Source organism: Rhea pennata, chromosome 37 (assembly GCF_028389875.1).
Source record: "Rhea pennata isolate bPtePen1 chromosome 37, bPtePen1.pri, whole genome shotgun sequence".
Lineage (NCBI taxonomy): Eukaryota > Metazoa > Chordata > Aves > Rheiformes > Rheidae > Rhea > Rhea pennata.
The window spans coordinates 93439-121023 of NC_084699.1; the positions used below are offsets into that span (position 1 = coordinate 93439).

The 27585-nt window shown below is 66.6% G+C and overlaps 2 protein-coding genes across 4 annotated transcripts; one reads left to right on the forward strand and one right to left on the reverse strand.

Annotated features, from left to right (window-relative positions):
- Positions 1–283: 283 nt before the first annotated feature.
- On the reverse strand, positions 284–19787 carry LOC134153014 (myosin-7). Of its 2 annotated transcripts, XM_062598796.1 has the most exons (42): positions 19711–19787; positions 18035–18094; positions 14888–14939; positions 14460–14667; positions 13523–13666; positions 12776–12932; positions 12608–12635; positions 12414–12525; positions 11779–11871; positions 11607–11670; positions 11349–11447; positions 11166–11269; positions 10922–11060; positions 10700–10818; positions 10458–10607; positions 9668–9838; positions 9232–9541; positions 9078–9145; positions 8805–8892; positions 8597–8714; positions 8383–8506; positions 7950–8086; positions 7729–7855; positions 7482–7610; positions 7163–7405; positions 6667–6843; positions 6417–6562; positions 6244–6334; positions 5331–5720; positions 5080–5206; positions 4858–4976; positions 4393–4589; positions 3868–4051; positions 3612–3777; positions 3417–3541; positions 3034–3342; positions 2704–2907; positions 2312–2437; positions 1890–2165; positions 1204–1299; positions 477–611; positions 284–374 (listed from the first exon to the last, which is right to left on the reverse strand). In XM_062598796.1, exons 4-42 carry the CDS (start codon positions 14658–14660, stop codon positions 354–356), a joined length of 5814 nt encoding a protein of 1937 aa, XP_062454780.1. In that variant the 5' UTR covers positions 14661–14667; positions 14888–14939; positions 18035–18094; positions 19711–19787; the 3' UTR covers positions 284–353. The 2 variants fall into 2 exon arrangements, with proteins under 2 accessions (XP_062454780.1, XP_062454779.1); XM_062598795.1 differs by having other exon boundaries at positions 8597–8892.
- PCK2 (phosphoenolpyruvate carboxykinase 2, mitochondrial) lies at positions 19278–26752 on the forward strand. Of its 2 annotated transcripts, none has more exons than XM_062598799.1 (11): positions 19278–19360; positions 20655–20706; positions 22128–22364; positions 22864–23048; positions 23139–23348; positions 23432–23619; positions 24110–24272; positions 24362–24580; positions 25087–25224; positions 25315–25410; positions 26214–26752. In XM_062598799.1, exons 4-11 carry the CDS (start codon positions 22991–22993, stop codon positions 26666–26668), a joined length of 1527 nt encoding a protein of 508 aa, XP_062454783.1. In that variant the 5' UTR covers positions 19278–19360; positions 20655–20706; positions 22128–22364; positions 22864–22990; the 3' UTR covers positions 26669–26752. The 2 variants fall into 2 exon arrangements, with proteins under 2 accessions (XP_062454783.1, XP_062454782.1); XM_062598798.1 differs by lacking the exon at positions 19278–19360 and adding an exon at positions 20272–20321 and having other exon boundaries at positions 20655–21093.
- Positions 26753–27585: the final 833 nt, after the last annotated feature.

The following is a 27585-nucleotide window of genomic DNA, read 5'->3' on the forward strand; positions in this document are numbered from 1 at the left end:
ATGCCCCACTGCGACCCACAGAGAGTCCCTGTGAGCCCCATAGGGACACCTGGGACCCCATGTGGAGCCCCCCTCAAAAAGCTCCATAGGGCAGAGCCTTCGTGAGGGGGCGGAGCTGGAGCATCCCGGATGCCTGGGCCCCAGTCTGTGCCCCATGAGCCAGGGGGGGCAGTGTCCATGTGCCATGGGGCAGCGGCGTGAGGCTATGGGGCCAGCCCGCCCCACACCCCCCCCCCCACAGGCACACACTCTGCCCACAACAAGCAGTTGTGCTCGAGGGCCTTTATTGTGGTGTGGGGCGGGCAATGTGGGGCGGGCGGTGTGGGGCGGGTGGTGTGGGGCGGGCGCATTCCTCACTCCTCGTTGAGCCCCTTCTGTGGGAGAGAGGGAGCGAGATGAGGGGGAGGAAGGCGGGCGGCGGGCGGTGCCGTGGGGCAGCACCGTGGGGCGAGGGGCGCCGTGGGGCGGGGACCCACCTTGGGGCCGGCGTCGCGGCTGCGGGCCCGCAGCTTGTTGGCCTGGGCCTCGGCCATGTCGGCGCGCTCCTGCGCCTCGTCCAGCTCGTGCTGCGCCTTGCGGAACTTGCCCAGGTTGGCGTTGGCCTGCTCCTCCTGCGGGGGGGGGGAATGTGGGGGGAGATGTGGGGCGGGGGGGGGACGTGGGGAGGTCCAGCCGGCCGCCCGCCCTCCTCCGCATCCCTCCACCCATCATCTGCCCTTCTTATTCTTCATCCACCCCCCATCATCCATCCACCCCCCATCACCCATCCCACCCGTTCTTCTTCCTATCCATCCATCTCCTCATCCATCTTTCTCCTCGACCCCCCACCCGTCCAACCTTCCATCACCCCACCCATCTGTCTGTCCATCCGTCTCTGCTCTTCCTCCAACCCAACCCAACCATCCACCCACCCACCCATCCCCTCATCCATCCGCCCGTTCATCTTCCCCTCATCCATCTCCTCATCCACCCAATCATCGACCCACCCACCAGCCCACCCATCAGTCCACCCACCAGCCACCCAGCTCCTCCAACCACCCCCTCACCCATCAGCCTGTCTGACCACACACACACCAGCCCACCCGTCTGTCCATCCACTCGCCCGTCTGTCCACCCTACCCGTCTGTCCATCCACCCACCCACCCATCCTCATCCCCCACACCGCCCACCCCGGGGACGGGCCGGTGGCTGGTGGCATCTCACCGCCTCCTCCGCCTGCCGCTTGTAGGCCTTGACCTTCAGCTGCAGCTTGTCCACCAGGTCCTGCAGCCGGACCAGGTTCTTGCGGTCCTCCTCCGTCTGCAGGGCGGAGGGCAGAGCACCGAGGTGAGACAGGCGGTGGGTTCTAGGTCCGCACCCGCTGTCCCGGGCCCCGGGCTCGAGCCGGGGGGATTCCACCCCGGGACAGGGCGGCTGCCTGGCCCCGCTAAGGTGTTGAGCAACGTTCTAGGTCACGCAATGACACTGCAGATGTTGGGGCAGCAGGTGGTGGTCTAGGTCACTCAAGAGCCCATGGCTACCGGGTCAACCAAGCTCCAGGTTGTGCTACCGCAGTGGGTTGTGTTCTTGGTTGCTCGTGAGACTGTGACCCAAGGGTCAACCATGTTCTAGGTCTCGCTACAGCAGTGGGTCATGTTCCAGGTTGCTTATGAGCTCATGGCCACTGGGCTGACCATCTTCTAGGTCACACTGTGGCAGTGGGTGATGTTCTAGGTTGCCCATGAGCTCACAGACAGAGTCAAACATGTTCTAGGTCATACTACAGCAGTGGGTGGTGTTCTAGGTTGCTCATGTGCCCACGGCCACCTCGTCAGTCACGTTCTAGGTCATGCTACGGCTCTGCAGCCACTGGGCTGCGTTCCGGCTCCCTCCGCGCCGCCGCGGCCCACCTGGTAGCTGAGCTCCTTGACGCGCCGCTCCGACTTGCGGAGGCCCTTGACGCTCTCGGCGTTGCGCTTCTGCTCGGCCTCCAGCTCGTTCTCCAGCTCCCGCACGCGGGCCTCCAGCTTCTGCAGCTGCTTCTTGCCGCCCTTGAGGGCCAGCTGCTCGGCCTCGTCCAGCCGCAGCTGCAGGTCCTTGATGGTCTGCTCCATGTTCTTCTTCATGCGCTCCAGGTGGGCGCTCGTGTCCTGCTCCTTCTTCAGCTCCTCCGCCATCATGGCCGCCTGCCCAAGGGGAGAGCAGGATGGGGAGAAGGAAGAAGGACGCGGTGAGGGACATCGTAGGTCGCCCTAGCGCCTCTACGGCGGCGCGTGTTCTAGGTGACTCAATGACCCGGACCCCCCTGGGTCGGGCCCGGGGCGGCACTCACATCGGTGATGGCTTTCTTGGCCTTCTCCTCGGCGTTCCGGCACTCCTGGATGGCCTCTTCCACCTCTGTCTGCAGCTGGGAGATGTCGGCCTCCAACTTCTTCTTCTGGTTGATGAGGCTGGTGTTCTGGGGAAGGGAGACACAGAGGTAACTGGGGCCCCTCGGTGCCAGGGGGAACCGCGTTGGAGGGTCCCGGGCGCCGGTGGGGGAATTTGGTCCCTTGGGTATCTCAAGGACCTTCCGGATGGAGACGTCCTCTGGGCAGGGTGTGCGAAGCGAGGGTGAGGCTCTGGGCTACTGGGGAGCAGCCCACGGTCGCCCCGTTCTCCACGGCGACGTTCTAGGTGACGCAATGGCCGCAGCGGGGCGAGTCTCGGGCAGGAGAGACTCACCTGCGAGTGGAGGAGCTGGACCCGCTCGCTGGCCTCGATCAGCTCCTGCTCGGCCAGCTTCCGGGCCCGCTCCGTCTGCTCCACCACGGCCCGCAGCTCCTCCAGCTCCGACTGCAGCAGGTTGTTCCTCCGCTCCACGATGGCGATGTTCTCCTTCAGGTCCTCGTTGGCCCGGACCGCGTCGTCCAGCTGCAGCTGGGTGTCCTGCAGGACGAGCCCGGCCGGACGTCGGTGAGCGGGGAGGAGGGGAAGGGGGCGGACCTGGACCCGCTGCCGCCCTGGCGAAGCCGCGAGGGAGGCGGAGAACGTCCCGGCCAGGCCGGCGGGTACCTTGAGGCATCCCTGCAAAGCCTTCACTTGCTTCTGGGCCTCGGCGGCGAGGCGGTTGGCGTGGCTGAGCTGGATCTCCATCTCGTTGAGGTCGCCCTCCATCTTCTTCTTGAGCCGCAGCGCCTCGTTGCGGCTCCGCGTCTCGGCGTCCAGCGAGGTCTGCAGCGAGTCCACCACCCGCAGGTGGTTCCTCTTGGCCTGCTCCATCTCCTCGTCCTTCTCGGCCAGCTTGCGCTCGTAGTCCGCCTTCACTTGGTTGAACTCCAGCTGCGCCCGCAGGATCTTCCCCTCCTCGTGCTCCAGCGAGGCCTGCAGAACGCAGAGGCGCGTGAGGAGCACCGAGAGCAGCCTGGCGACGCGCCGCGGCCTTCGGGACACCGCACCTCGGCCTCCTCCAGCGCCGCTTGCAGCTCCAGCTTCTCGGCGTCCAGCTGCTTCCGGACCTTCTCCAGCTCGTGGACGGTCTTGTGGCTGGCGCCCAGCTGCTCCGTCAGGTCCGAGATCTCCTCTGCGGGTCGAGAACCCGTCAGGCCCCGCGGCGGGCAGCGGGGACCGCGGGCTCGCCCGCCTGCCCTCACCTTGGAGGTTCTTGTTCTCCCGCTTGAAGGTCTCCAGGTGCTCCAGGGACTCCTCGTAGGCGTTCTTGAGCTTGAAGAGCTCCGTGCTGAGGGAGCGGGCCTCCTTCTGCGAGGCCTCCAGCTCCGTCTGCGACTCCTCGAACTTCTGCTTCCACTCGGCCAGCACCTGGGCGTCGAGGGCGCGAAGCCAGCGGCGTCCCGGACGTCCTCCGCCCCACCGCCGCCGCCGCCCCCCCCGGCCGAGCCCCCTCCCCACCTTGTCGAAGTTCCTCTGCTTCTTGTCCAGGGCGGCGGCGGCCGCGTTCGACCGCTCCAGGTCCACCATCAGGTCCTCGATCTCGTTCTGCAGCCGGTGCTTGGTCTTCTCCAGCGAGGAGCACTTGGCGTTCACCGCCTCCACCGCCTCCTCGGCCTCCTGCAGCCGCTGCGCCAGCTTCTTCCTGCCGGTCAGGGAGGAGCCCACGTGAGCACCTGCCGGTCGCTTGGACCTTTCCCCAGCCCATAAGTTTGGTTGCTCCCAAAACAAGGGTGGTCAAGAGCAAGACAGTGGTAAAACCCATAAGTGTTCTAGGTTATGGACGTTCTAGGTTACTCTACCCAGCAAGCGTTCTGGGTACCCATCTAGGGCTCTAGATCTACCCAGCATGAAGAAGTCCTACATCCTGCTAGATGGTGGCTTGAAAGAATGGAAGGTGGGGAAAGACAAGACCAAGGAGGCCCCAGCAGTGGTGGGCGAACCTCGGAGTCCGGTGGGGGGTGAACCCAAGGGGAGATATCTCACTTGGCCTCCTCCAGCTCCTCGGTGCGCTGGATGGCGTCCGTCTCGTACTTGGTCCTCCACTGGGCCACCTCGGAGTTGGCCTTGGACAGGGTGCGCTGGAGCTCGGCCTTGGCCTCCGTCTCCTCCTCGTACTGCTCCCGCAGCAGGTCGCAGTCGTGCCGGGCCGACTGGAGGGCGTGGGCCAGCGCGTTCTTCGCCTGGGGGGTGAGGAGAAAGCAGGGCCATGGGGCCCACGTCAACTAGCATTGGCGTTGGTCTCCCCAACCCCACCCCGTCACCGTGAGGTCAACCCAACCCAACCGTGAGGTCAACCCAAACCCCTCTAGACCAACCAATCCCACCCAACCTTGGCCCGTTGCGAGCTCTGGTCTGTTGTGGGGGAAGAGCAGGTTCACATGGTGCCCCTCAAGCCCAACCAACTTCTCCCCGCGCTTTGAGCCCCACCGACCTCCTCCCACCCGGTACCTTGGCCTCTTCCTCCAGTTGCCTCTTGAGGTCCTCCAGCTGCTGGGTGTAGGTGAGCTTCCCTCGTGTCAGCTGGTTGATGAAGGCTTCCTTCTCCTCCAGCTGCCTGGAGAGCTCACCTGGGGGGGAATGGGGACGGTCACTTCCTGGAGAGACCCCCAGGCCCGACCCACAGCGCACGGCGGGGGAAAGGGACCTGCTGGGACTGGGCCAAGCGCTCACCGTTCTCGGTCTGGAGCTTGGCCCGCTGGGTCGTGAGATCGTTGACCGTCCGCTGAGCCTCCTCGGACTTAGTCCTGTGCTCGTTCATCTGGTCTTCCATGGTGCGGCACATCTTCTCGAGGTTGGCCTGGTGGGCGGGAGGGAGGAAGAGGAGGAACAAAGGAAGGGAAAGGCAAGATGCGGCACGGAGACGAAGCCGAAGGATCGCGGCCGTTGGCCCCACCCGGGTCCTCCCAGGAGCTGCCCCCCACCTTGGCCTTGAGGAGCTGCTCCATGCCGGAGCTGACGTCGTCCAGCTCCAGCTTGAGCTCGCTCTTCTCCTTCTCCAGCTTCTGCTTGACGCGCTGCAGGTTGTCGATCTGCTCGCCCAGCTCGGCCACGCTGTCGGCGTGCTTCTTGCGCAGCGCGGCGGCCGTGGCCTCGTGCTGCAGCGTCGCCTCCTCCAGGTCGCGCCGCATCTTCTGGAACTCGGCCTCCCGCTTCTTGTTGAGCTCGATCTGCACCGAGGTGGCGCCGCCGGCCTCCTCCAGCCGCTCGCTGAGCTCCTCCAGCTCCCGCGACAGCTCCGAGCGCAGCTTCTCCACCTTGGCCCGCCCCGTGCGCTCCGCCTCCAGCTCCTCCTCCAGCTCCTCGATCCGTGCCTGGGGTCCGCGCATGGAGACGCCATCACGAGGTTGACTTAACCCAACCCAACCCAACCCGCTGGAGACCTTCAACTCGGCTTAGCCAGTCTTGAGACCACTCACGCGTCCTCAACCTGCTCAACGCTTAACTTCTCCAGATCTAACAACTCAACCCAACCTCCTCTGAGGCTTCTTGACCTGACTCAGCCCTCTCAAACCACCTTGAGACCCTTCAGCACCAACTCAACCAGCCCTGAAAAGCATAAGTTCCACCAGCCCCAAAGCTCTCCAGACCCAGAGATGAAGAATGACCTTCTCTGATGGTTGTTGAGCCAACTCCATCCAGCCCAGCTCTGCCACCTGCCAGATCATCAGCTGCCCCAGAGACAATCCAGCCCCACCACCCCGACCCAACCCAACCGCCGCGGGTCTTCGGCTCATCCCGACCGTCCTCGAGGTCTCTGGAGCAGCCAGCGCGGAGACAAGACGACGCAGGACAACGCCCCGACCCGAGCGAGGACGTTTTCCCCCCCAGCCTCACCTGAAGCTCTTTGAGCTTCTTCTGGAGCTGGGCGGCAATTGCTTGCTCGTCCTCGATTCTGGCGTTGAGGGCGTTGAGCTCAAAGTCTTTCCTGGGGGCAGAAGAGACCCCTGAGGCTCGAGGCTCGTGGGGCGAGGGAAGGGGGGCAGATGCCGGGGGTCCCGGCTCCCCACTTTTTCAGCCTCTCGTCCAGCTGCTGCTTGTCGTTCTCCAGGTCCATGATGCTCTCCTGCGCCAGCTTCAGGTCGCCTTCCAGCTTCCGCTTGGCCCGTTCCAGGTCCATCCGGATCTTCTTCTCCTGCTCCAGCGAGCTCTCCAGCTGCCGGCGAGGCAGAGATGCTCCCATCAGCCCCCTTGGCTCCGCCCCCCCGGCTGCAGCCGGCTTCCCCGATCCCCCCAGGGTGCGGAGAGACAGGGACTCACATCGTCCACTTGCTGCTCCAGCTTCACTTTGGCCTTGGTCAAGGTGTTGACCTTGTCTTCTTCTGCCTGCAGGTCGTCCAGCGCTTGCTGGTGAGCCTCTTGCAGGGCCTTCTTCTCCTTTGTCAGCTTGGCGATGATCTCGTCCAGCCCGGCCATCTCCTCTGTGAGGTTCTTGACCTGTGTGGGAAGAAACATCCAGGGCGTGAGGCCACCGGCTTGGTGCTGGGGGAGGGCAGAGACGGGGGCTGCTCTTGTTCTTTGAGGCAGGAGAAGACAAGCGGCCTTGGGTCATCCCAACCCAACCCAACCAGCCTCGGATCTTCTCATCACAACCCAAACAGTCTTGGATCTTCTCAGTCCAACTCAACCAGCCTTGGGTCATCCCAACCCAACCCAACCAGCCTTGGGTCTACTCAATCCAACCCAACCAAACCCAACCCAGCCGCAATGATCCGAGTCCCCTGGCCTCGGGGCTGAGGCCTTTCCCTGCCCTCACCTTGTTCTCCGTGGCATGTTTCTCCTTCTCCACCTTGGCCAAAGACAACTCCAGGTCGTCGATGTCCTTCTTGAGCTCCGAGCACTCGTCCTCCAGCTTCCTCTTCTTGGCCGTGAGCTCGGCGTTCATCTCCTCCTCGTCCTCCAGGCGCTCCGTGAGCTCCTTCACCTTGGCCTCCAGCTGGATCTTGTTCTTGATCAGCTGGTCGCAGCGCTCCTCGGCGTCGGCGAGGTTGTCTTGCTCCTGGGAAGGGCGAGGCGGCCATGAGGGCAGTGGTGGGGGCCGCCGGGGCCGGCGCAGGGGCGGCCGCGGCGCTCACCGCCTGCACTTGCAGCTGCAGGTCGTTCTTCTCCTGCAGCATGGAGACCATCTTCTCCTCCAGCTCCTTCCGACGCGTCTCCGACTTCTCCAGGGCTTCCTTCAGCCGCCCGAACTCCTCCTTCATGGTCTGCATGGGGCAAGAGGTGCCGGTAGGTCCAGGCGGGCGCCCATCGGCCCCCCGTCCGCCCCTCGCTCGTCCCCCCCTTCCCATGAGCCGCCCCCCATCCCCCTCCTCCCCCACGCACCTGCATCTCCTTCTCCGTCTCGGCGCTCTTCAGCAGGGGCTTGATCTTGAAGTAGAGCTTCATCCAGGGCCAGTTCTTCACGCCCATGAAGGCCCGGACGTTCCACTGGATCACCAGCAGCGCGTCCCTGCGGCGGGGGGACGACGGGCCGTGGGCGGCGCCCCCGAGAAGACCCCACCACCCACCGGCCATCCCTCCCGCAGCCTCCGCCCGCCACCCACCGGCGCTCCAGGATCTTCTTGAACTCCTGCCGGGAGAGGAAGCCCCGGACCTGGGCTTGCAAGCGGGTCATGATCCGGGCCAGGCGCTCGTCCCGCATCTCCTCCAGCAGCCCCAGCAGCCCGGCCTTGAAGAAGACCTGGCGGAGGGAAGGGGGGCGGTGGGTGGGTGCCGTGGGGTGCCCCCAGGGAGGGCGGAGGGGACCCACGGGACGCTAAGCTCGGTGGGTGGGCGGACAAGAGGACAGAGGGACGGGGCGGCGGACGGACAGATGGAGCCGTGGCTGGGCCCACGCACGGGACCATGGGGCCAGGAGACCACGCGGCCCGGTCACCGCCTCCATGGCCTGCAGGAGCTCCTCCCCCCCGGCCTTTTGCCCCACCTTCCCCTTCTGCTGATTGGCCCCTCCCACCGCCCCCAGGCCCCGCCCCACACCTTGGTGTGCCCAAACTTGTACTGGTTGTGGTCGATGTCGAGGGAGCCCAGGAGCTTCTCGGCGCCCTTGCGGCTGTCGATGAACTGCCCCTCAGGGATGGCGGCAGGGTTCAGGATGCGGTAGCTGGAGGAGGAGGAGGAGGAGGAGGAAGGGTGGGTGGGGGGCGCCCCGGGACGAGCCCCCCGCCCCGTCTCGCCCCCCACGCTGCCCTACCGCTGGCGGAAGTCCCCATAGAGGATGCGGTTGGGGAAGCCCTTGCGGCAGATGCGGATGCCCTCGAGCACCCCGTTGCAGCGGAGCTGGTGCATCACCAGCGGGTTGTCCATCACCCCTGGGTCGGGGGGCGGTGGGGTCAGCCATGGGGCCGCCGGCGGCCCTGCCGCCCCCCCCAAGCCCCGCCCTGCCATGGGGAGCAGCTCACCCGGAGACTTGGTCTCATTTGGGATGATGCAGCGGACGAAGTGGGGGTGGGTGGAGCGCAGGTTGGTCATCAGCTTGTTGAGGTTCTCCTGGGGGAAGGAGATGATGGGTGGAGAGGACACCACGGTGTCGCAGAGCTGGGGGCGGTGCTCATCACAGCTGCCCCATGGGCCCCCCAGCAGGTTCCCGCCTGCACACCCTGCCCCATATAGGACCTCCCCCTTGTGCCACCGCCCCAGGGGTCTTCTGCTTGCAGCCCCCCAAGCCCTCTTACCCGGTGCAGGGCCGAGACCGTCTGGAAGGAGGAACCCTTCTTCTTGGAGCCCTTCCCCTTCTCCACCGCTACAGAAGAAGGGGGAAGAGGTCAGCGAGGGCGAGCGGAGAACCCGGATGCCTGGGCCCCCTGGCCTGCTCGGCTGCCCCCTTACGCGCATCGGCCCCGGCGTAGTTGGCGAAGAGGTGGGCCAGCAGCTTGAGGGCCGACTTCTGGTAGAGGCCCACCACCGTCTCGTTGAGGGGGTCCTTGTTCTTCTGCAGCCAGCCGAGGATGTTGTAGTCCACCGTGCCGGCGTAGTGGATGAGGGCGAAGTGGGCCTCGGGCTTGCCCTTGATGTTGCGCGGCTTCCCGAAGTTGGCCGACTTGCCCAGGTGGTTGTCGAAGAGCTTGGCCTTGAAGGTCATGTCCGTGGCCTTGGGGAACATGCACTCCTCCTCCAGGATGGACATGATCCCCATGGGCTGGGCAACGGAGAAGATCGTCGGCCACGGAGGAGACCCAGCACGGCCCAACCGGCCGCCTTCGGGGCCTCCAGCGGGTCCCAGCCGGAAGGACCCTTCTCCAGGAGGTCCTGGGGCAGGCGGTACCTTCTCGATGAGGTCGATGCAGGCCTGGAGGTCCATGCCGAAGTCGATGAACTCCCACTCGATGCCCTCCTTCTTGTACTCCTCCTGCTCCAGCACGAACATGTGGTGGTTGAAGAACTGCTGCAGCTTCTCATTGGTGAAGTTGATGCAGAGCTGCTCGAAGCTGTTGAACTGCCAGAGAAAGGAGACGGTCGGTATCGTGCTCAACGGGATCGATGGGGTCAACTGGACACCCAACAGGGTCCAAGTAATGTCCAATGGGATCAGGTGGGTCAACTGGACACCCAACAGGGTCAACTGGACACCTAATGGGGGCCAAGTAATGTCCAACGGGATCAGGTGGGTCAACTGGACACCCAACGGGGTCAAGTGGACACTCAACAGGGTCCAAGTAATGTCCAATGGGATCAGGTGGGTCAACTGGACACCCAGCGGGGTCAACTGGACACTCAACTGGGTCAACTGGGTCAACTCAGCACCCAACAGGGTTCAGTTAACACCCAACAGGATCAACCAGGTCAACTCAGCAACCAACGGTGTCCAAGTAATGCCCAAAAGGATCAAGTACCTCAACCAGACACCCAACTGAGTCAACTGGGTCAACTGGACACCCAATGGGATCCCATGGAACCAGGTGGGTCAACTGGGCACCCAGTGGGGCCACCTCAGCGTCCAACACACCCAAGGAGGTGGACTCCAGACACTGGAAGGATGACTTGGCGCCCAGCGGGGGGTGTCAGCCCAAGCCCCTCGACTCGCCCGGCCCCACAGCGCCCTCCCGGGGCCTCACGTCGAAGATCTCGAAGCCGGCGATGTCCAGCACGCCGATGAAGTACTGGCGCGGCTGCTTGGTCTCCAAGGTGTTGTTGATCCTGGTCACCATCCAGTTGAACATCTTCTCGTAGACGGCCTTGGCCAAGGCCCCCACGGCGTAGATCACCTGGAGAAGGGAGGCCGCAGCAGTGACGCAGGGGACAGCGCGGAGGCGCCGTGGGGCGGAGGAGGAGGCGGGAGGGCGGGCGCCGGCCTCACCTGCTGGACATTCTGCCCCTTGGTGACGTACTCGTTGCCCACCTTGACCCGGGGGTGGCAGAGCCCCTTGAGGAGGTCGGCCGAGTTCAGCCCCATCAGGTAGGCCGACTTGTCCGCTTCTGGAGGAGCGGAGGGGAGGGGATGACGCCGGGGGCGGCGCGGGCGCCGGTCCCACCAGCACCCGTCCATCCTTCCGTCCATCTGTCTGTCCCCCTGTCCCACCTTCGGTGCCGTCGGGCTCCGCCTGCTCCTCCCGCTGCTTCTGCTTGAACTTCATGTTGCCGAAGTGCATGATGGCGCCCGTCAGCTTGTAGATGGAGCTCTTCTCCTCCGAGGTGAAGCCCAGCACGTCGAAAGCGTTCTGTGGGGCGGACGAGGGGGGACAGATTCAGCGGGTTGCGCCCTCCCCCCCTCCCCCAACCCCAGCCCCACGGCGGCGCCTCCCCCTCGGGGGGCCCCCGCTCACGTCTGTGGCCAGCAGCTCCTCCCCATCGTCGATGGACGGCACCGTGGTCTCCCCTTGGGAGATGAAGGCGTAGTCGTAGGGGTTGTTGGTCACCAGCATCATGTCTGCCGGGGAGGAACGGGGTTGGAAGAGGCGGAAGCCGCCCCGTGGGGCGGGGCGGGGCCGGCCCGGGGCCCCGCTCACCGAGCAGCTCCGGCTTCTTGTTGGACAGGATCTGGTAGTAGATGTGGTAGTTCCTCTCAGCCTTGAGCTGGAAGATGACCCGGGACTTCTCCAGGAGGTCTGGGGGAGGGAGAGGACGTCTCGGCGGCCGCTCGGAGACAGAACGGGCGCGGAGGACACGCGCGGACGGAGAAACGTGGGAAGGACAGACGGACGGGGCGGACGGACGGAGACACGGCGGGACAGGAGGTGCCCGGAGCGCGGGCGGAGCCCACTCACAGGTCTCGATGTCGGCCGACGCCAGCTTCCCGGTGGCCCCGAAGTGGATCCGGATGAACTTGCCCTGCGGGGGGCGGGAGTGTGGGGCAGCGGCCGCCGGGTGCTGCCATGTCCCCCCTGCCCCACACCGTGTCCCCCCCGCCCCACGCCCCCCCCCCCCCCCGGCACTCACGAATCGGGACGAGTTGTCGTTGCGGACGGTCTTGGCGTTGCCGAAGGCCTCCAAGGCCGGGTTGGCCTGGATGATTTGATCCTCCAGGGTGCCCTGGGGGGAAGCGAGGACGGACGGGTCAGCTGGATGGACGGACGGACAGACGGGGTGGTGGACGGACAGATGGGTTGGTGGACAGAGCGAATGGGCAGATGGGATGACGGACAGACGGACGGAGGAACAGACGAGTCAGGGGATGGATAGAGAAACAGATGGGATGGTGAATGGACAGATGGACAAACGGGTTGGTGGATGGATGGACAGACAGACGGGATGATGGTCAGAGGAACAGACGGAATGGTGGACAAACGGATGGACAGATAAGTTGGTGGATGGATGAATACACAGGTTGGTGGGCAGATGGACAGACAGACGGGTTGGTGGGCGGATGGATAGACAGATGAGATGGTAGACGGATGGAGGAACAGATGAGTTGGTGGATGGACAGATGGGCTGGTGGACGGATGGACGGGCTGGTGGACGGACGCAGGGACAGGCAGGTTGCTGGGCAGACGGATAGGCAGACGGCTTGACGGACAGCTGGAGGGGCGGATGGACAGAGGGACGGGCGGGCGGGCGCGGACGTCGGCCCTCACCTTGCCCGGGGTCCCCGTCTCCTTCTTGCCGCGGTCGCCGATGGCGGCGATGACGGCGAAGTACTGGATGACCCGCTTGGTGTTCACCGTCTTCCCCGCCCCGGATTCTCCGCTGCAGGGGGGAACCAATGAGAGGGGGGCTACGGGAGGGGTGGGCGGGGCTAAGAGGGTGGGCGGGGCTGGGCGTCACTCACGTGATGAGGATGGACTGGTTCTCCCGGTCTGCGGGGCGAGAAGGAGGGCGCACGTGAGACACCCCAGAACCCACCTTGTCCCTGCCCCACCCCCTCGAAGGGGGCGGGCCCTGGGGGCTTCTGGGGGAGGCGCAGGGCTGTGGGGCGCGGCCGTGGGGCAGGCCCTACCGGTGAGCATGTTCTGGTAGGCGTTGTCGGAGATGGAGAAGATGTGGGGAGGAGCTTCGCTCCGTTTCTTGCCCCGGTAGGCGGCCACCACCTCGGCGTTGTAGACGGGCAGCCACTTGTAGGGGTTGACCGTCACGCAGAACAGCCCCGAGTAGGTCTGCGGGGTGGGGCAGAGCGAGAACATGTGGGGCCCCTCAGGGGACAGCGCCCCGTTCTAGGTGCCCCAAGGCCTCCGGGGAAGGGCACCTGGTCCTGGGTGCCCCGAGCGGGGTCGGGAAGGCCACCCTGTTCTAGGTACCCTAAGGAGCCCACAGAAAGGATGCCTGGTTCTAGGTACCCCAAAAAAATCCAGGGATGGGACATCCACTTCTAGGGACCCTGAGGTCTCCAGAGAAAGGAGGCCCTGTTCTAGGCACCCCAAGGACTGCAGCAATAGGATGTCCAGTTTTTGATACTTTAAGCTCTCCAGGCAAGAGACACCTAATTCTAGGTGCTACAAGGACTTCATGGAAGGGACACATGGTTCTAGGTTCCTCAAGGTCTCCAGGGAAAAGACATTTCATTCTAGGTGCCTCAAAAACTCTAGGTAGGGAGCATCAGGTTCTAGGTGCCTCAAGGGCTCCAGGGGAAGGGCAGTCGGTTGTAGCTACTCAAGGGCACCAGGAAAATAGCAACTGGTTCTAGGTGCCTCAAGGGCTCCAGGGTAGGGCTGGCTGGTTCTAGGCGCCCCAAGGGCTCTGGACTCACGTAGATCATCCAGGAAGAGTAGCGGTCCTTGAGGTTGTAGAGGACGGCAGGCTCGTGGAGGAAGGTGAGCATGGCCATGTCCTCGATCTTGTCGAACTTGGGCGGGTTCTGCTGCATGATCTGGTCCTCCCGGACAGTCACCGTCTGCTCAAGGAAGGCAGAAAAGGTCCGGGGGCGGGGGGGTGAGGAGGGGCTCCAGCCATGTCCCCCACCCCCCTGCCATAGGGCTGTGGGCGTCCTTGGGCTACGGGGAAGCAGTAAGGGGTTGAGGTGTCCCCTGGGTGCTGGGGAGGGAACCGGGGGTCTCAGCGCCCCTTGGGTGCTTGTGGGTCTTGGTGTCTCTTTAGTGGTGGGGAGAGCGAAGTGGAGACCAGGTATCCTTAGGGCGCTGGGCTGGGGCAAACTGGGGTCTGGGCGTCCCCTAGGCGCTGGGGGGCTGAACTAGGGACTAGGTGTCTCTTGGGTGCTTGGGGGGCAGAACTGGGGTCTAGGTGCCCCTTGGGTGCTGAGAACAATGAACTAGGACCCAGATGTCCCTTAGGTGCCCAGGAGACTGAGCTTGGTTCTAGGTGTGTCTTGGGTGCTGGTTGGCCAGCGTGGCTTCTAGGTATCCCTTGGGTGCTGGGGAAACAGGACTGGGTTCTAGGCACCTCTTGGGCACTGAATGGGGTGGAACCGGGCTCTAGGTGCCTTTTGGACACTGGGAGGGGCAGAACCAGGTTCCGGGTGCCCCTTGGACACTGGGAGGGGCAGAACTGAGTTCCGGGTGCCCCCTGGACACTGGGAGGGGCAGAACCAGGTTCTAGGTGCCCCTTGGACACTGGGAAGGGCGGAACTGAGTTCCGGGTGCCCCCTCGGACACTGGGAGGGGCAGAACCGAGTTCCGGGTGCCCCTCAGACACTGGGAGGGGCAGAACAGGGTTCCCGGTGCCCCCACCTTGCCATGCTCGGTCTCGGCGGTGACCTTGGCGCCGTCGCGGGCGATGATGGTGGCCTTGACGAACTCCTGCTGCTCGTCGGGGACGAAGATGTCCTTCTTGAGGTCGAAGGGCCGCGTCTGGGCCGCCAGCCGCTCCCGCTCGGACTTGCGCAGGAACGGGGCGGCCGCCCCGAACTCGGCCATCTCCGCATCAGCCATGGCGGCGCTGGCAGCGGCATGGGGCGCTTAGTGGCCCCCCGGCCCCGCTGCCCCCTCTCCCGGCCTCCCCAGTTCCCCCATCGCCACCTTTCCCAGTCTCCCCAGTTCCCCGTCCCATTTTCCCCAGTTCTTCCACTGCATCCCCAACCCAGTTCTTTCTGTTCCCCCACCCCAGCACCCCCTAGGTCCTCCCAGTACTGCCAGTGCTCCCCAGTGCCCCATCTCACCTGTAGCTGCTGGCTCAGGGGACAGTGGCGACGACAGGTCTCTGCTCCTGGGCTGGGGAGCGAGATGCGAGTCTGCTGCCTTCCACCAGTACCTTCCCAGTATGTCCCAGTACCCCCTTCAGTGCCCCACTGCCACCCCAGTACATCCCAGCTACCCCCATAGCTGCTCTCCAGCCCTTCTCCAAGTTCCTTTTCAGTTTCCCCACAGACTCTTGATTCCTCCCCAGTATACCCAGCAGTTCCCAGTTTCCCCTTAGAGCCTCCCAGTTCCAGTCCCTGCCACCCCCAAGTCCCCCAGACACCTCCCAGTCCCTCCCAGTTCCCTGTAGACCCTCCCAGTCCCTGCACAGGGTTCCCTAGTCTGCTCCCAATTCTACCACAGACCCTCCCAGTCATCCCTGGTCCCTCCCAGTTCCCCTGTGGATCCTCCCAATACATCCCAGTCACTTCATAGACCCTCACAGCACCTCCCAGTTCCCTCGTAGACCCTCCCAGGTCCCCCACAGACCCTCCCAGTACCTCCCAGTTCCCTCATAGACCCTCCCAGTCTCTTCCCAGTGCTGCAGGGACCCTCCCAGTCCCACCCCAGTGCCCGGTGCCCACCTGCGCGTGGGTCTGCGGCGCAGCCCCGGGGCCCCGCTTTATCCCTGACCCCCCCGGCACGGCCCAACCCTGCGTCACGGCGGCCCCTCGCACGGGGACGGCCCCTCGCACGGGGACGGGGGGGGGCACGGACACAGTCCCTTGCATGGGGATGGGGGGGCACAGCCCCTCACACGGGGATGGGAGGGGCACGGACACGGCCCCTCACATGGGGATGGGGGGGGCATGGCCCCTCGCACGGGGACGGGGGGGCACGGACACAGCCCCTCACGGGGGGGGGGCACAGACACGGCCCCTCACATGGGGGGGTGGCACGGACACGGCCCCTCGCACGGGGATGGAGGGGGCACGGACACGGCCCCTCGCACGGGGATGGGGGGTGGGCACAGACACGGCCCCTCGCACAGGGCTATGGGGCCCCCCTCAGCTCTGCAGGACCCTACAGCCCCATGGAACCCCCACAAAACTCCAGTCCCCATAGCCTTCTCCACAGCCCTATAGGGCCCCATGGGACCCCAGGCCCCCCATCCTGCTATCATCTCCCCATGTGCCGTATAGAACTCCCCACAGCTCTATAGGGCTCCTAGAGCCCCCTAGGGACTTCCACGGCCCCATATCCTTCCCTATAGCGCTGTAGGGCCCCCACAGCTCCCCCAATCCCTGTAGCCCCTGCAGCCCTGTAGAGCCCCTAGGGACATCCATGGCCCCACAGCCCTCCCCACAGCTCCATAAAGCCCCTAGAGTTCCCCATGGCCCCATAGGACTGCAGGTCCCCATCCCCCTATAGCTCTCCAGAATGCCCTATAGACCCCCATGTGCCCCACAGAGCTTCCTACAGCCCTATAGAGCTCCTACACATCCCCATGGCCCCATAGGGTCCCCACACTCCTCTCCCCCAGTGCCCTGGGGCTCCCCACAGCCCCCCCACGTCCACAGGGCTCCTCCTGTCCCATAGTGCCCCTGTGTTCCCCCCAGTGCCCTTGGGTTTCCCACAACCCCCCCCCACCCCATAGGGCCCTCACGTTCCCCCCCAGTGCCCTGCAGCTCCCCACAACCCCCATCCCACCCCATAGAGCCCCCATGCTCCCTCCAGTGCCCTCGGGTTTCCCACAACCACCCCACCTCATAGTGCCCCCATGTTCCCCCCCCCAGTGCTCTGGGGCTCCCCACAGCCTCCCCATGCTCATAAAGCTCCTGCTGTCCAATAGGGTCCCCCATGCTCCCCCCAACCCCCCATACCCATAGGGCTCCTTCTGCCCCATAGGGCCTCCCCACAGCCCCCTCCTGCCTGCCATGGGGGCTCCTCGCTCTGCCCTGGCCCCACAGAGCCCCCCAGGCACCCCCCCCCAAGGACACTAGTTATTACGGGAAAGATGAGACAAGACAAAAGGAGTGTGGAAACAGCACCCGGACGCCTGGGCCCCTGGCAGGCGGGGGGGAGGGGAGCAGACAGACAAAGGACAGGTGGCGGGGGGGGGGGGGGGAGGAGGGGGACACAAAGCAGGGACAGGGACCAGGGACAGATGCATGGACACAGCATTAACCCCTGCCGTGCCCCATGGGGGTGTGGGGGGGCCCAGACGTCTGGGCCGGGGGGTTCCATGGGCATCAGATGCCCCCACACAGGGGGGCCCAGGCGTCCGCCCCCCACCTACCCCCCCCACATCCCTGTGTCCCTCTGTGGCAGCGGGCCCAGGCATCCGCCCCCCCCCCGCATCCCCCCTGCCCACCCCTGTGTCCCTCCGTGGCAGCGGGCCCAGGCGTCCGGGCCCCCCCCCCCCCCCCCCCCCGTTCCTTTCTTCTCCTCCCTTTGTTCCTCTCCTCCCCCGGGCGATATTTCAGGGACATTTTTGTGTCATCCCCCCCCCCAGGGTGACACCGGATCGGCTGGTGACGCCGGCGGGGCTGGGGGTCACCTTCCCCCTGCCCCGGCCCTTATATGGGCCCGGCCGGCACCCCGCTGCCGCCTAAGAATAGATGGTGCCTGCGCAGGGGGCCCAGGCGTCCGGGCCCCCTGCCCTAACGCCCCCCCCCCCTTCTCTAAGGGGCACAGGCGCGCGCCCCCCCCCCCCCAAACCGTGGGAGGGCCCAGGAGTCCGGGCAGGCGTCCTCAGGGGACCCAGGCGTCCGGGCAGCGTTCCCGGGGCGGACAATGGCCAGGTCGAGGGGATCCCGGCGGGGGGAGGGGGTTCCTATTGTTTTCTCACCCCCCTCCCCACCAGAGCCGGGCATTGTCTGCCGAGGTCGGAACGGCGCCCGGATGCCTGGGCCCCCTCTGATGTCAACCTGGCTATTGTCCTGCTGAGGGGGTTCCCCCTGATGTCAACCTGGCTATTGTCCTGCGGGGGGGGGGGGGGGCTCTCCCCTGGTGTCACCTGGCTATTGTCCTGCCAGGGGGGTTTCCCCATGATGTCACCTGCCTATTGTCCTGCCCGGGCCTGGCCTGTCCCCAAGCACCTGCCTATTGTGTGCCACCGGCCGGACGCCTGGGCCCCCTGGAAGCAGCGGGAGGGGAGGGGACACGCTGCTTTGCCTCTTTCTAACCTGATTCCCAGAACTCGGCAGGCTGTTTCGCATCCTCGCTTTCCTTCTCTTTGCTCCCACCTGTTTTGGGGGAAAAAAACCCGTCAGGATCAGGTGTTTTTTGCTTTTAGCCTGAGCTGATTCTGGTGAGTGTACAGCAAGGGAGGTGGGGGCCAGGCTTGGGGCAAGGCGGCAGGTTTTGGGGTCCAAGCTTGTGGCTGTTTTCCCGCCTGAGGTCACTGATGCCCCCCAAAATAGCAGAAAAAAGGGAAATAAACAGACATAAAGTAAACAAGGGATTTGGGGGCACTGGCAAAGCCCTGGAAGGTGCCGCCGGGACACTAACAGCGGCAGTGGCGGCAGCCCCAGGGGAAGCATCTGTGGGGAACCGGAGGCTATCAGCAGCTTTAGGGCGCGTGGGGGCATTTCAAGGGGGGATTGGGGGCTCCCTCCCCAGCCCCATATCTCCCAGGCACCCTTGAGACCCACCCCAAGCACCCTAAAATCCTTTGCAACTTCCTAGAGTCCCCCCCACACACCGCCAATGTCTCATCAGTATATCCAGGGCTCCCCATATCCCCCCTTGATACCCCTGTGCACCCCAACCCCCTCAGGGTTTCCAACATCCCCCTCATGCCCCTGATTCCTCCAGGGCCCCCAATACTCCCTCAAGCTTCTCATATCCCCCCCAATGTCCCTCTGTACCCCCAGCGCTCCCTGTATCCCTCCAATGCCCCCTACTAGCGTTCCAGGCCCCCCCCCAATATTTTCCCAAAGCTCTTGCTGTATCCCTGAAGTTCCCCATATCCCCCCTGAGCACCCCTGCATCCCTCCCAGGACTCCCCATACTCCCCCTCGATGCCCCTGTACCCCCCCCGTAACACCCCTACCTCCCCCTCCGGGCACCCCTGGGGCTGCCTGTAGCCCCCCACAGCACCTCCGGGACCCCCACACATCACCCCCAAATCCCACTGAGACCTCCCAGAGCCTCCCTCCCCAAACCCCTGGGACCTCCCCAGCATCCCTGGGGCTCCCATATCCCCTTCGGGACCCCCTCTACCCCCCCGGATCCCCTCCAAATCCCTCACGATCTCCTATATCCCCCCCCATATTTCCCTCCGTCACTCCCCCCCAAAGCCGGTCGCCGCGCCTCGGCGACGCGCGAGGACGCCGCCCCGCGGCGACAGCGACACATAGCACCGCTCCCCGCCCCGTTATCCCCGGCCTGGCCAGCGGCGCCGCCGCAGCCGTCGTCTCTGCCTGCCGGCCGCAACCACCGCGGCTCGCTCCGGCTGCCCGCGAGGAGAGACGGAGAGCGGCGAGCGCGCTCCCCGCACCTAGCTGCGGGTAAACCCCCTCCCCACAGCCCCTCGATCCCTTCTCCCCACAGCCCACACACAGCCCCTCGATCCCTTCCCTCCCCCCACGCACAGCCCCTCGATCCCTTCCCTCCCCCCACGCACACAGCCCCTCGATCCCTTCCCTCCCCCCACGCACACAGCCCCTCGATCCCTTCCCTCCCCCCACGCACACAGCCCCTCGATCCCTTCTCCCCCCACGCACACAGCCCCTCGATCCCTTCCCCCCCCCCACGCACGCACAGCCCCTCGATCCCTTTCCCCCACACCGCGGCCGCCCTCAGGCCCCAGCCCCGACCCCTGCCCGCACTCGCCTGCGCCGCCTTCCCGCTCTTTCACCTCACGCGCGGCGCCGCAGCTCCCTTCCCGCCCTTTTCTCCTCAGGGCGCCGCGCGCCCCTTCCCAACGGCTCTTCCCGCCTTTTCCTCTTTGTTCAAACGGTCGCGCGCATGCGCGCGAGCCCCTTCCCGCCCCGTTCCACGCCCGCGCGCACGCGCAGCCCTGTCTCTGACGGCCGTGCGCACGCGGGGCGCCTTCCCGCCCTTTTTCCTCACGGCCGCCCGCACACGCGCGCGACACCCTTCCCGCCTCCCCCTCCCTCACACGCAGCCCCTCCCTTTCCCCCTTTCTGACACTCGTGCGCATGCGCGGCACCTCCCCCGCCTTTTTCGGCACTCGTGCGCATGCGCTTCCCCTCCCCCTCCCCGCTTTCGACGCTCCCGCGCATGCGCGACGCCTTCCCGCCCTTTTCGCCCCCCCCCCGCCCCGCTGTGGCCCCGCCCCTTCCCGCCGGCCACGCGCGCCGTCGCCTCAGGCGCGAGGCGCTGAGGCGAGCGGCTCTGCGCCGCCGCTGCGGACCCGCGGGCGGCGGCTGATTAGCGCTAATTAGCGCTAATTACAGCGCGAGCCGATTGCTTGCCGCGCCTTGAGGGCCGTCACCGCTAGCTCAGGTAGGCACCGGCCGGGGGAAAGGGCGGAGGAGCCGCGCTGCCGCCCTCTTGGGCAGCCTCGTTAGCAGTTAGCTCGCTAATTAACCGCGGCTCGGAGGAGCACGAGGCAAGGCCGAGAATGGTTTAACACCGCTTCCCTCAGCGAGTGCCAAAACTTTGTAAAGCCATAGATTTTTTTAAAAAAACCCAAAGCACTGTTTTAGCCCTAATTTCAGTCAGGGCTTAGCGTGTGGGTGGGAAAGGCCGTTAAAGAGGCAGAGGTGACGCGCGGGAGCTGGCGGGAGCGGCTTGGCGGCCGCCTGCGAGGCCCTTAGCGCTCGTGTTGCCTCGTAGTCGGCGCTTTGCGGGAGCGGCTAACAGCGCGCCTGAAGAATGGCTGCCAGAGGTAACTTAAAATTAGGAAGCGTTTGAAAAAAAAGGCTGAAAAGGGAAGTTTCGGTGTATTTTCGTGCCTTGGTGACGTGTGGAGCGGGGGGGGCGGCACCGAGCAACGCCGCGCGGGTGTTGCATCAACCGGGTGGGCGGGGCCTCGAGGGGGAGCCCCGCCCCCTGCGGCGAGGCACCGCCCCTTTCCCCGCGAGGCTCCTCCCCCTTTCCCCGCGCCGGCGCCAAGAGCCGGACGCCCGGTTCCCCCCCGCCCCGGCTATAAGGCGGCGGCGGCGGCTTCGCCCCCCTTTTCCCACCCACCCGCCCCCCACTTCTCCCTTCCCCGTGGTCTGGGGTCTTCCGGCAGCGGCTCGGGGATGCATGCGGCCATCGCGAGACTGGGGGGGTGAGCGGAGGGGGTGGGGGGAGCGCCGGGGTCCCCCGCGGAGGGCAGGGGAGGGGGGTGTCTGTGGGGTGCCCGGATGCCTGGGCCCCTTCGGGAGGTCGTGGAGTGCCCGGACACCTGGGCCCCTTGGGGGGCAGGGGGTACCTTGATGTCTGGGCCCCTTGGGGGGCTTGTGGGGTGGGTGGTGCCCAGACACCTGGGCCCCTTAGGGAAGTTGTGTGTTGGGGGGGGTGCCCGGACACCTGGGCCTCTTGGGGGCTTGTGGGAGGTGCCCGGACGCCTGGGCCCCTTAGGGGAGTCCTGGGGTGGTGGGTGCCCAGATGCCTGGGCCCCTTAGGGAGCTTGTGGGGAAGGGGGTACCCGACTCCTGGGCCCCTTGGGGGAGTTGTGGGGTACTGAGACATTTTGGCCACCTAGGGGAGTCACGAGGAGGGTGGGTGCCCAGATACCTGGGCTGCTTGGGGGGGGTCACAGGGTGCCCAGGCACCTGGGCCTTTTAGGGGAGTTGTGTGTGGGGGGGGGTGCCTGGACATCTGGGCTCCTTAGGGGAGTCTTGGGGTGGCAGGTGCCTGGACGCCTGGGCCCTTGGGGGCTTGTGGGTCAGGGGGTGCCCAGATGCCTGGGCTCCTTAGGGGGGTTGTGAGGTGGGGGGTGCCCGGACCCCTGGGCCCTTTAGGGGGCTTGTGGGTCGTGGGGTGCTCGGACGCCTGGGTTCCTTGGGGGAGTCATGGGACGGGGGGCTGCCCAGCCACCTGGGCCTCTTTGTGGTGCTGGGGGGGGGGGGAGTGCCCGGATAGCTGGGCCCATTCAATGCCGAGGGGTGTATGGAGATCCCGGACACCTGGGCTCGGGAGGGGGGGGGAGGGTGGGTGGCGCCTGACCTTTGCCCCTGCAGTGTTTTCATGCCTCCTGCGGGGTCAGGGTCTGTAGCAACGTGGAAGGGGGCACCTTCCCAGCATGCCACAGGGCAGGCGCCCTTTGCCTCTGGGGCCTTGCGCAAGCCCCCCCACGCCATGTCCCCCCCCCCCCCGCAGGCGGCGGCAGCCCCCCCTGGCGCTGGCCCCCCTGGCGCGGGGGCTGGGGCTGGGGGCGGCAGGGTCGGAGCTGGGGGCGCTGCCCCCCAGCGTGCGCGCTTTCGTGGAGGAGGGCGCCCGCCTGTGCCGCCCCCGCGCCATCCACGTCTGCGATGGCTCCGAGGCCGAGGGCGCCGCGCTGCTGGCACAGCTCCAGGCCGACGGGCTGCTCCACCCCTTGCCCAAATACGACAATTGGTAGGGAGGCCCCCAGGATGCCTGGGCCCCTCAGGGGTCATGGGGGGGGGAACTAGGGCCCACGGGGGGCTGTGGAGGCTCCTGGGGACGCCTGGGCCGCTCAGGGGGTCATGGGGGGGAACTAGTCCCCACAGGGGCTATGGGGATGCCTGGGACCCCCAGGGATGCCTGGGCTGCTCAGGGGTCCCTGGAGGGTGAACTAGGCTCCATGGGGGGCTATTGGGGCTCCTGGGGGTCATGAGGATGCCTGGGACCACCACGGATGCCTGGGCTCCTCAGGGGTCATGGGGGGGAACTAGGCCCTGTGGGGGTTATGGGGGCTCACAGGGGATGCCTGGGCCCCTCAGGGGCTCACAGGGGATAGCTGGGCCCCACAGGAGGTTATGGGGGTACCTGGGCCCCCTGGGTGTGGGTGACAGGGGGAGGCCTGGGTCCTATTGGGAGGGGGGGTTTCCCAGCCCGGACACCTGGGCCCTTTGCCCCCTCCCCCCTCCCACAGCTGGCTGGCGCGGACGGACCCACGGGACGTGGCGCGAGTGGAGAGCCGCACGGTGCTGGTGACTGAGCGGGAGCGGGACGCGGTGCCGCCCAGCACCCCCGGTGCCCCCCGGCAGCTGGGCAACTGGATGAGCCCCGCGGCGCTGGAGCAGGCCGTGGCGGAGCGCTTCCCCGGCTGCATGGAGGGTGAGGGGGCTGGGCTGGGGGGTGGGGAGGGGGGCGGCCCGGGGTGTGTGTGTTGGGGGGCCGCCGCACACCTCCGCCGTCCCCGCGCAGGGCGGATGCTCTACGCCATCCCGTTCAGCATGGGCCCCGTGGGGTCGCCGCTGGCCAAGGCCGGCGTGCAGCTCACCGACTCGGCCTACGTGGTCGCCTCCATGCGCATCATGACACGCGTGGGCGCCCCGGTGCTGCGCGCGCTGGCCGACGGCGACGGCAGCTTCGTCCGCTGCCTCCACTCCGTGGGGCGCCCGCTGCCGCTGCAGGGTGAGCGCCCGCCCCCCGCGCGTCCCTCCCCGCCCGCCGCCCGGGCCCCTCGCCTCACCCTCCTCTTCCTCCCGCCGCCGCAGAGCCCCTCGTGAGCCAGTGGCCCTGCAACCCGGAGAAGACGCTGGTGGCCCACGTGCCCGACCGGCGCGAGATCGTCTCCTTCGGCAGCGGCTACGGCGGCAACTCGCTGCTGGGCAAGAAGTGCTTCGCCCTGCGCATCGCCTCCCGCCTGGCGCGCGACGAGGGCTGGCTCGCCGAGCACATGCTGGTGCGGGGTGGGGGGGGGGAGGCTGCCCGGACACCTGGGCCCTTCCTGGGGGGGTGTGGGGGGGTGTCTGAATGCCTGGACCGTTCCTGGGGGGAGTTATGGGGGTACCCAGATACCTGGGCCTTCCCTGGAGGGATGTGGGGGGGGGTGCCTGGATGCCTGGGCCCTCCCTGGTGGAATGCAGGGGGTAGTTATGGGGGCTGCCTGGATGTCTGGACCCTCCCTGGGGGAACGTGGGGGGAATTATGGGGGTGTCTGGACATCTGCGCCCTCTCTGGGGATACGTGGGGGGTAGTTATGGGGGTGCCCAGTTGCCTGGGCTCTCCCTGGGGGGATGTCGGGGGGTGTCTGGACACCTGGGCCCTCCCCGGGGGGATGTGGGGGGAGTTATGGGGGCTGCCCGAACGCCTGGGCCCTCTGCGTGGTGGCGGTGGGGGAGGCGTCTGGGTCACCCGGACGCCTGGGCCCCCCCACCCCTGCCGCCCCCCAGATCCTGGGCATCACGGACCCCGAGGGGCGCAAGAAGTACGTGGCGGCCGCGTTCCCGAGCGCCTGCGGCAAGACCAACCTGGCGATGCTGACGCCGGCGGTGCCGGGCTGGCGTGTGGAGTGCGTCGGCGACGACATCGCCTGGATGAAGTTCGGCCCCGACGGTGAGGGGCGGGGCTGGGGGGCGGCCCGGGCGCCGGGGTCCCCGCCGCCCCCCGCCTCCCCGCCACCCGGTCTGTGCGCCCCGCCGCAGGCCGCCTGCGGGCCATCAACCCCGAGACGGGCTTCTTCGGGGTGGCGCCGGGCACGTCGGCGCGCACCAACCCCAACGCCATGCGCACGGTGCGGCGCAACACCATCTTCACCAACGTGGGGCAGAGCAGCGACGGCGGCGTCTACTGGGAGGGGCTGGACGAGCCCGCGGCGCCCGGCGTCACCTTCACCTCCTGGCTGGGCAAGCCCTGGAGCCCCGGTGAGCGCCTCGCGCCGCGGTGGTGTCACCCGGCGGTGGGGTCACCCGGGGGTGTCGTCGCCCAGCACCGGGGTCCCCTGGCGGTGTTTTCCCCTGGTGCCGTTGTCACCCGGCGCCGGCATCGCCTTGTGCCGGTGTCACCCGGAGGCAGCGTCACCCAGCACCGGTGTCTCCTGGTGGTGGTGTCACCTGGCAGCGTTGTCACCTGGTACCAGTATCACCCGGCAGTATTTTCCCCTGGTGGTGTTCTCACCCGCTGGTATTGTCACCCAGCGGTGTTGTCACCTGGCACTGGTGTCCCCTAGCAGTGTTTCTCCGTGGTGTCATTGTCTTCTAGTGCTGGCGTCAACCAGAAGCGTTGTCACCTGGGGGTGGTGTCACCCCGCAGCGGTGTCACCCATTGCCAGCATCACCTAGCAGCATTTTCACTCAACACGGGCATCACCCGGCGGTGGTGTCACCTGGCAGTGGCGTCACCCGCTGTCCACCCCCCCACCCCCCCGCAGGCGACCCCGAGCCCTGCGCCCACCCCAACTCCCGGTTCTGCGCCCCGGCCCGGCAGTGCCCCATCATGGACCCGGCGTGGGAGGACCCCGAGGGCGTGCCCATCGACGCCATCATCTTCGGGGGGCGGCGCCCCCAGGGTAAGCTCCGCCCCCCCGCGCACCCCGCCCCACACACTGGGCCCCCCGCACCGCGTGACGGGGCGTGTGTTGTGTCCCCCCCCCGCCCAGGGGTGCCGCTGGTGTACGAGGCCTTCAGCTGGCAGCACGGCGTCTTCGTGGGCAGCGCCATGCGCAGCGAGGCCACCGCCGCCGCCGAGCACGCTGGTGAGCGCCCCCCGGACGCCGGGGCCCCGCCCCGCCCCATGGCCTGCCCCACGGGGGGCGGGGGCAGCCCCGGGGACCCCCAGCCTTGAGCTCGGTGTCTCCAGTGTCCCCATAACCTGAGCCCAGGTCCCCAGCGTCCCCATAGTCTGAGCCCAGTGTCCCTGTGACCCCATAGCTTGAGCCCAGTACCCCCATAGTCTGAGCCCAGTGCCCCCATGACCCCACAGCTTGAGCCCACTGTCCCCATAGTTTGAGCCCAGCGCCCCCATGACCCCATAGTTTGAGCCCAGTGACCCCATAGTCTGAGCCCAGTATCCCAGTGACCCCATAGCCTGAGCCCAGTGCCCCCATGACCCCATAGCCTGATACCAGTGTCCCCGGTGTCCCCATAGTTTCATCCCAGTATCCCCATAGCCTCATCCCAGTGTCCCCAGTGTATCTGTAACCTGATCCCAGTGTCCCCAGAGACCCCTAAGCCCAATCTCAGCATCCCCAGTGTCCCCATAACGTGATCCCAGTGCCCACGTGACCCCCAACTGTGATCCCAGTGTCCCCATAACTTGATCCCAGTGTTCCCAGTACTCTAAAACCTGACCCCAACATCCCTAACTGCGATCTTAGTGTTCGTGGTAACCCGTAACTTGATCCCGGTGTCCCCATAACCTGATCCCAGTGCCCGCGTGACCCCCAACCCTGACCCCAGTGACCGCAGCATCCCCATGCCGGGTACCCCCATGACCAGGCCCGCCCCCCACCCCGCTGACGGCCCTGCCCCGCCCCACTGACGGCCCCGCCCGGCGCAGGCAAGCAGCTGATGCACGACCCCTTCGCCATGCGGCCCTTCTTCGGCTACAACGCGGGGCAGTACCTGGCGCACTGGCTGGCGGTGGGCGAGCGGGCGGGCGCCCGCCTGCCCCGCCTCTTCCACGTCAACTGGTTCCTGCGCGACGGCGCCGGGCGCTTCGTGTGGCCGGGCTTCGGCCACAACGTCCGCGTCCTCGCCTGGGTCTGCCGCCGGGTGGACGGCGAGGCCGGCGCCCGCCCCACGCCCGTGGGGCTCGTGCCCCGGCCCGACGACCTCGACCTGGCCGGCCTGCCCGGCGTGGCCTACGACGACCTCTTCCCCGTGGAGCGTGCCTTCTGGGAGCGCGAGGCCCGCGACCTGCGCCGCTACTTCGAGGAGCAGTTCGGCCCCGACCTGCCCAAGGAGGTCCTGGGCGAGCTGGACACCCTCGAGGGGCGTCTGCGGAAGATGTGAGGGGCCCCGTTCCCCCCCCCCCCGGCCCCGCCGGCGCCCCTCTGCTGCGCTGGCCCGGCCCCGCGTCCCCTCGGCCAACGTATACGTCGCTCGGGCTCCGTGACCCGTTGGCTGACGTCTGCGTTGACCAATCGCTGCGTCCCCTTGGCCGTCTTCATCGCTTGGGCTCCATGACCCGTTGGCCAACTGACCAATCGCTTCGTCCCGTTGACCAACGTCTTCGTCGCTTGGGCTCCGTGACCCATTGGCCAACGTCTGCGTTGACCAATCGCTGTGTCCCATTGGCCAACGTCTGCGTTGACCAATCGCTGCGTCCCCTCGGCCAATGTCTTCGTCGCTTGGGCTCTATAACCCATTGGCCAACATCTTCGTTGACCAATCGCTGCGTCCCCTTGGTCGTCTTCATCGCTCGGGCTCCATGACCCGTTGGCCAATGTCTTCATTGACCGATCGTTGCATCCCGTTGGCCAATGTCTTCGTCGCTCGGGCTCCGTGACCCGTTGGCCAACATCTGTGTTGACCAATCGTTGCGTCCCGTTGGCCGATGTGACCTGCTGGCCGAGGCCTCCACGGACCGACTGCCGTGGCCTGTTGGCCGGCGTCCGCGTTGACGGGCCACCGCGCTCTGCTGGCCGACGGCTTCGTTCGCCGGCCTCCACGGCTCGCGTCGTCTTCGTAAACTCTTGGCCAGCGTCTCCGTGGACCAACAGCCGCGACCTCGTGGCCAACGTCTCCGTGGACCAACCAGCACCTTCATGACCCGATCACTATTACCTTGTGGCTGACGTCTCTACGGACCGACCGACGTCTCCACGGACCAACCACCGCGACCTCATGGCCGAGGTCTCTATGGACCAACCACTGTCTCCATGGACCAACCACCGCGACCTCACGGCTGACGTCTCTACGGACCAACC

Bases quoted from the DNA above. Each gene is read 5' to 3' on its own strand.
- LOC134153014 (XM_062598795.1), bottom strand. From the start codon at position 14,660: ATGGCTGATGCGGAGATGGCCGAGTTCGGGGCGGCCGCCCCGTTCCTG. The intron at 12,636-12,775 runs GTAGGGCCTGCC...CTCGCCCCGCAG, and splicing joins CTACCAGAACATGCTCACCG to ACCGGGAGAACCAGTCCATC. The intron at 11,872-12,413 runs GTGAGGGCCGAC...GCTTCCCCCCAG, and splicing joins AGACGGGGACCCCGGGCAAG to GGCACCCTGGAGGATCAAAT.
- PCK2 (XM_062598798.1), top strand. From the start codon at position 21,065: ATGCATGCGGCCATCGCGAGACTGGGGGG. The intron at 23,349-23,431 runs GTGAGCGCCCGC...CCGCCGCCGCAG, and splicing joins GCGCCCGCTGCCGCTGCAGG to AGCCCCTCGTGAGCCAGTGG. The intron at 24,273-24,361 runs GTGAGGGGCGGG...GCCCCGCCGCAG, and splicing joins GATGAAGTTCGGCCCCGACG to GCCGCCTGCGGGCCATCAAC.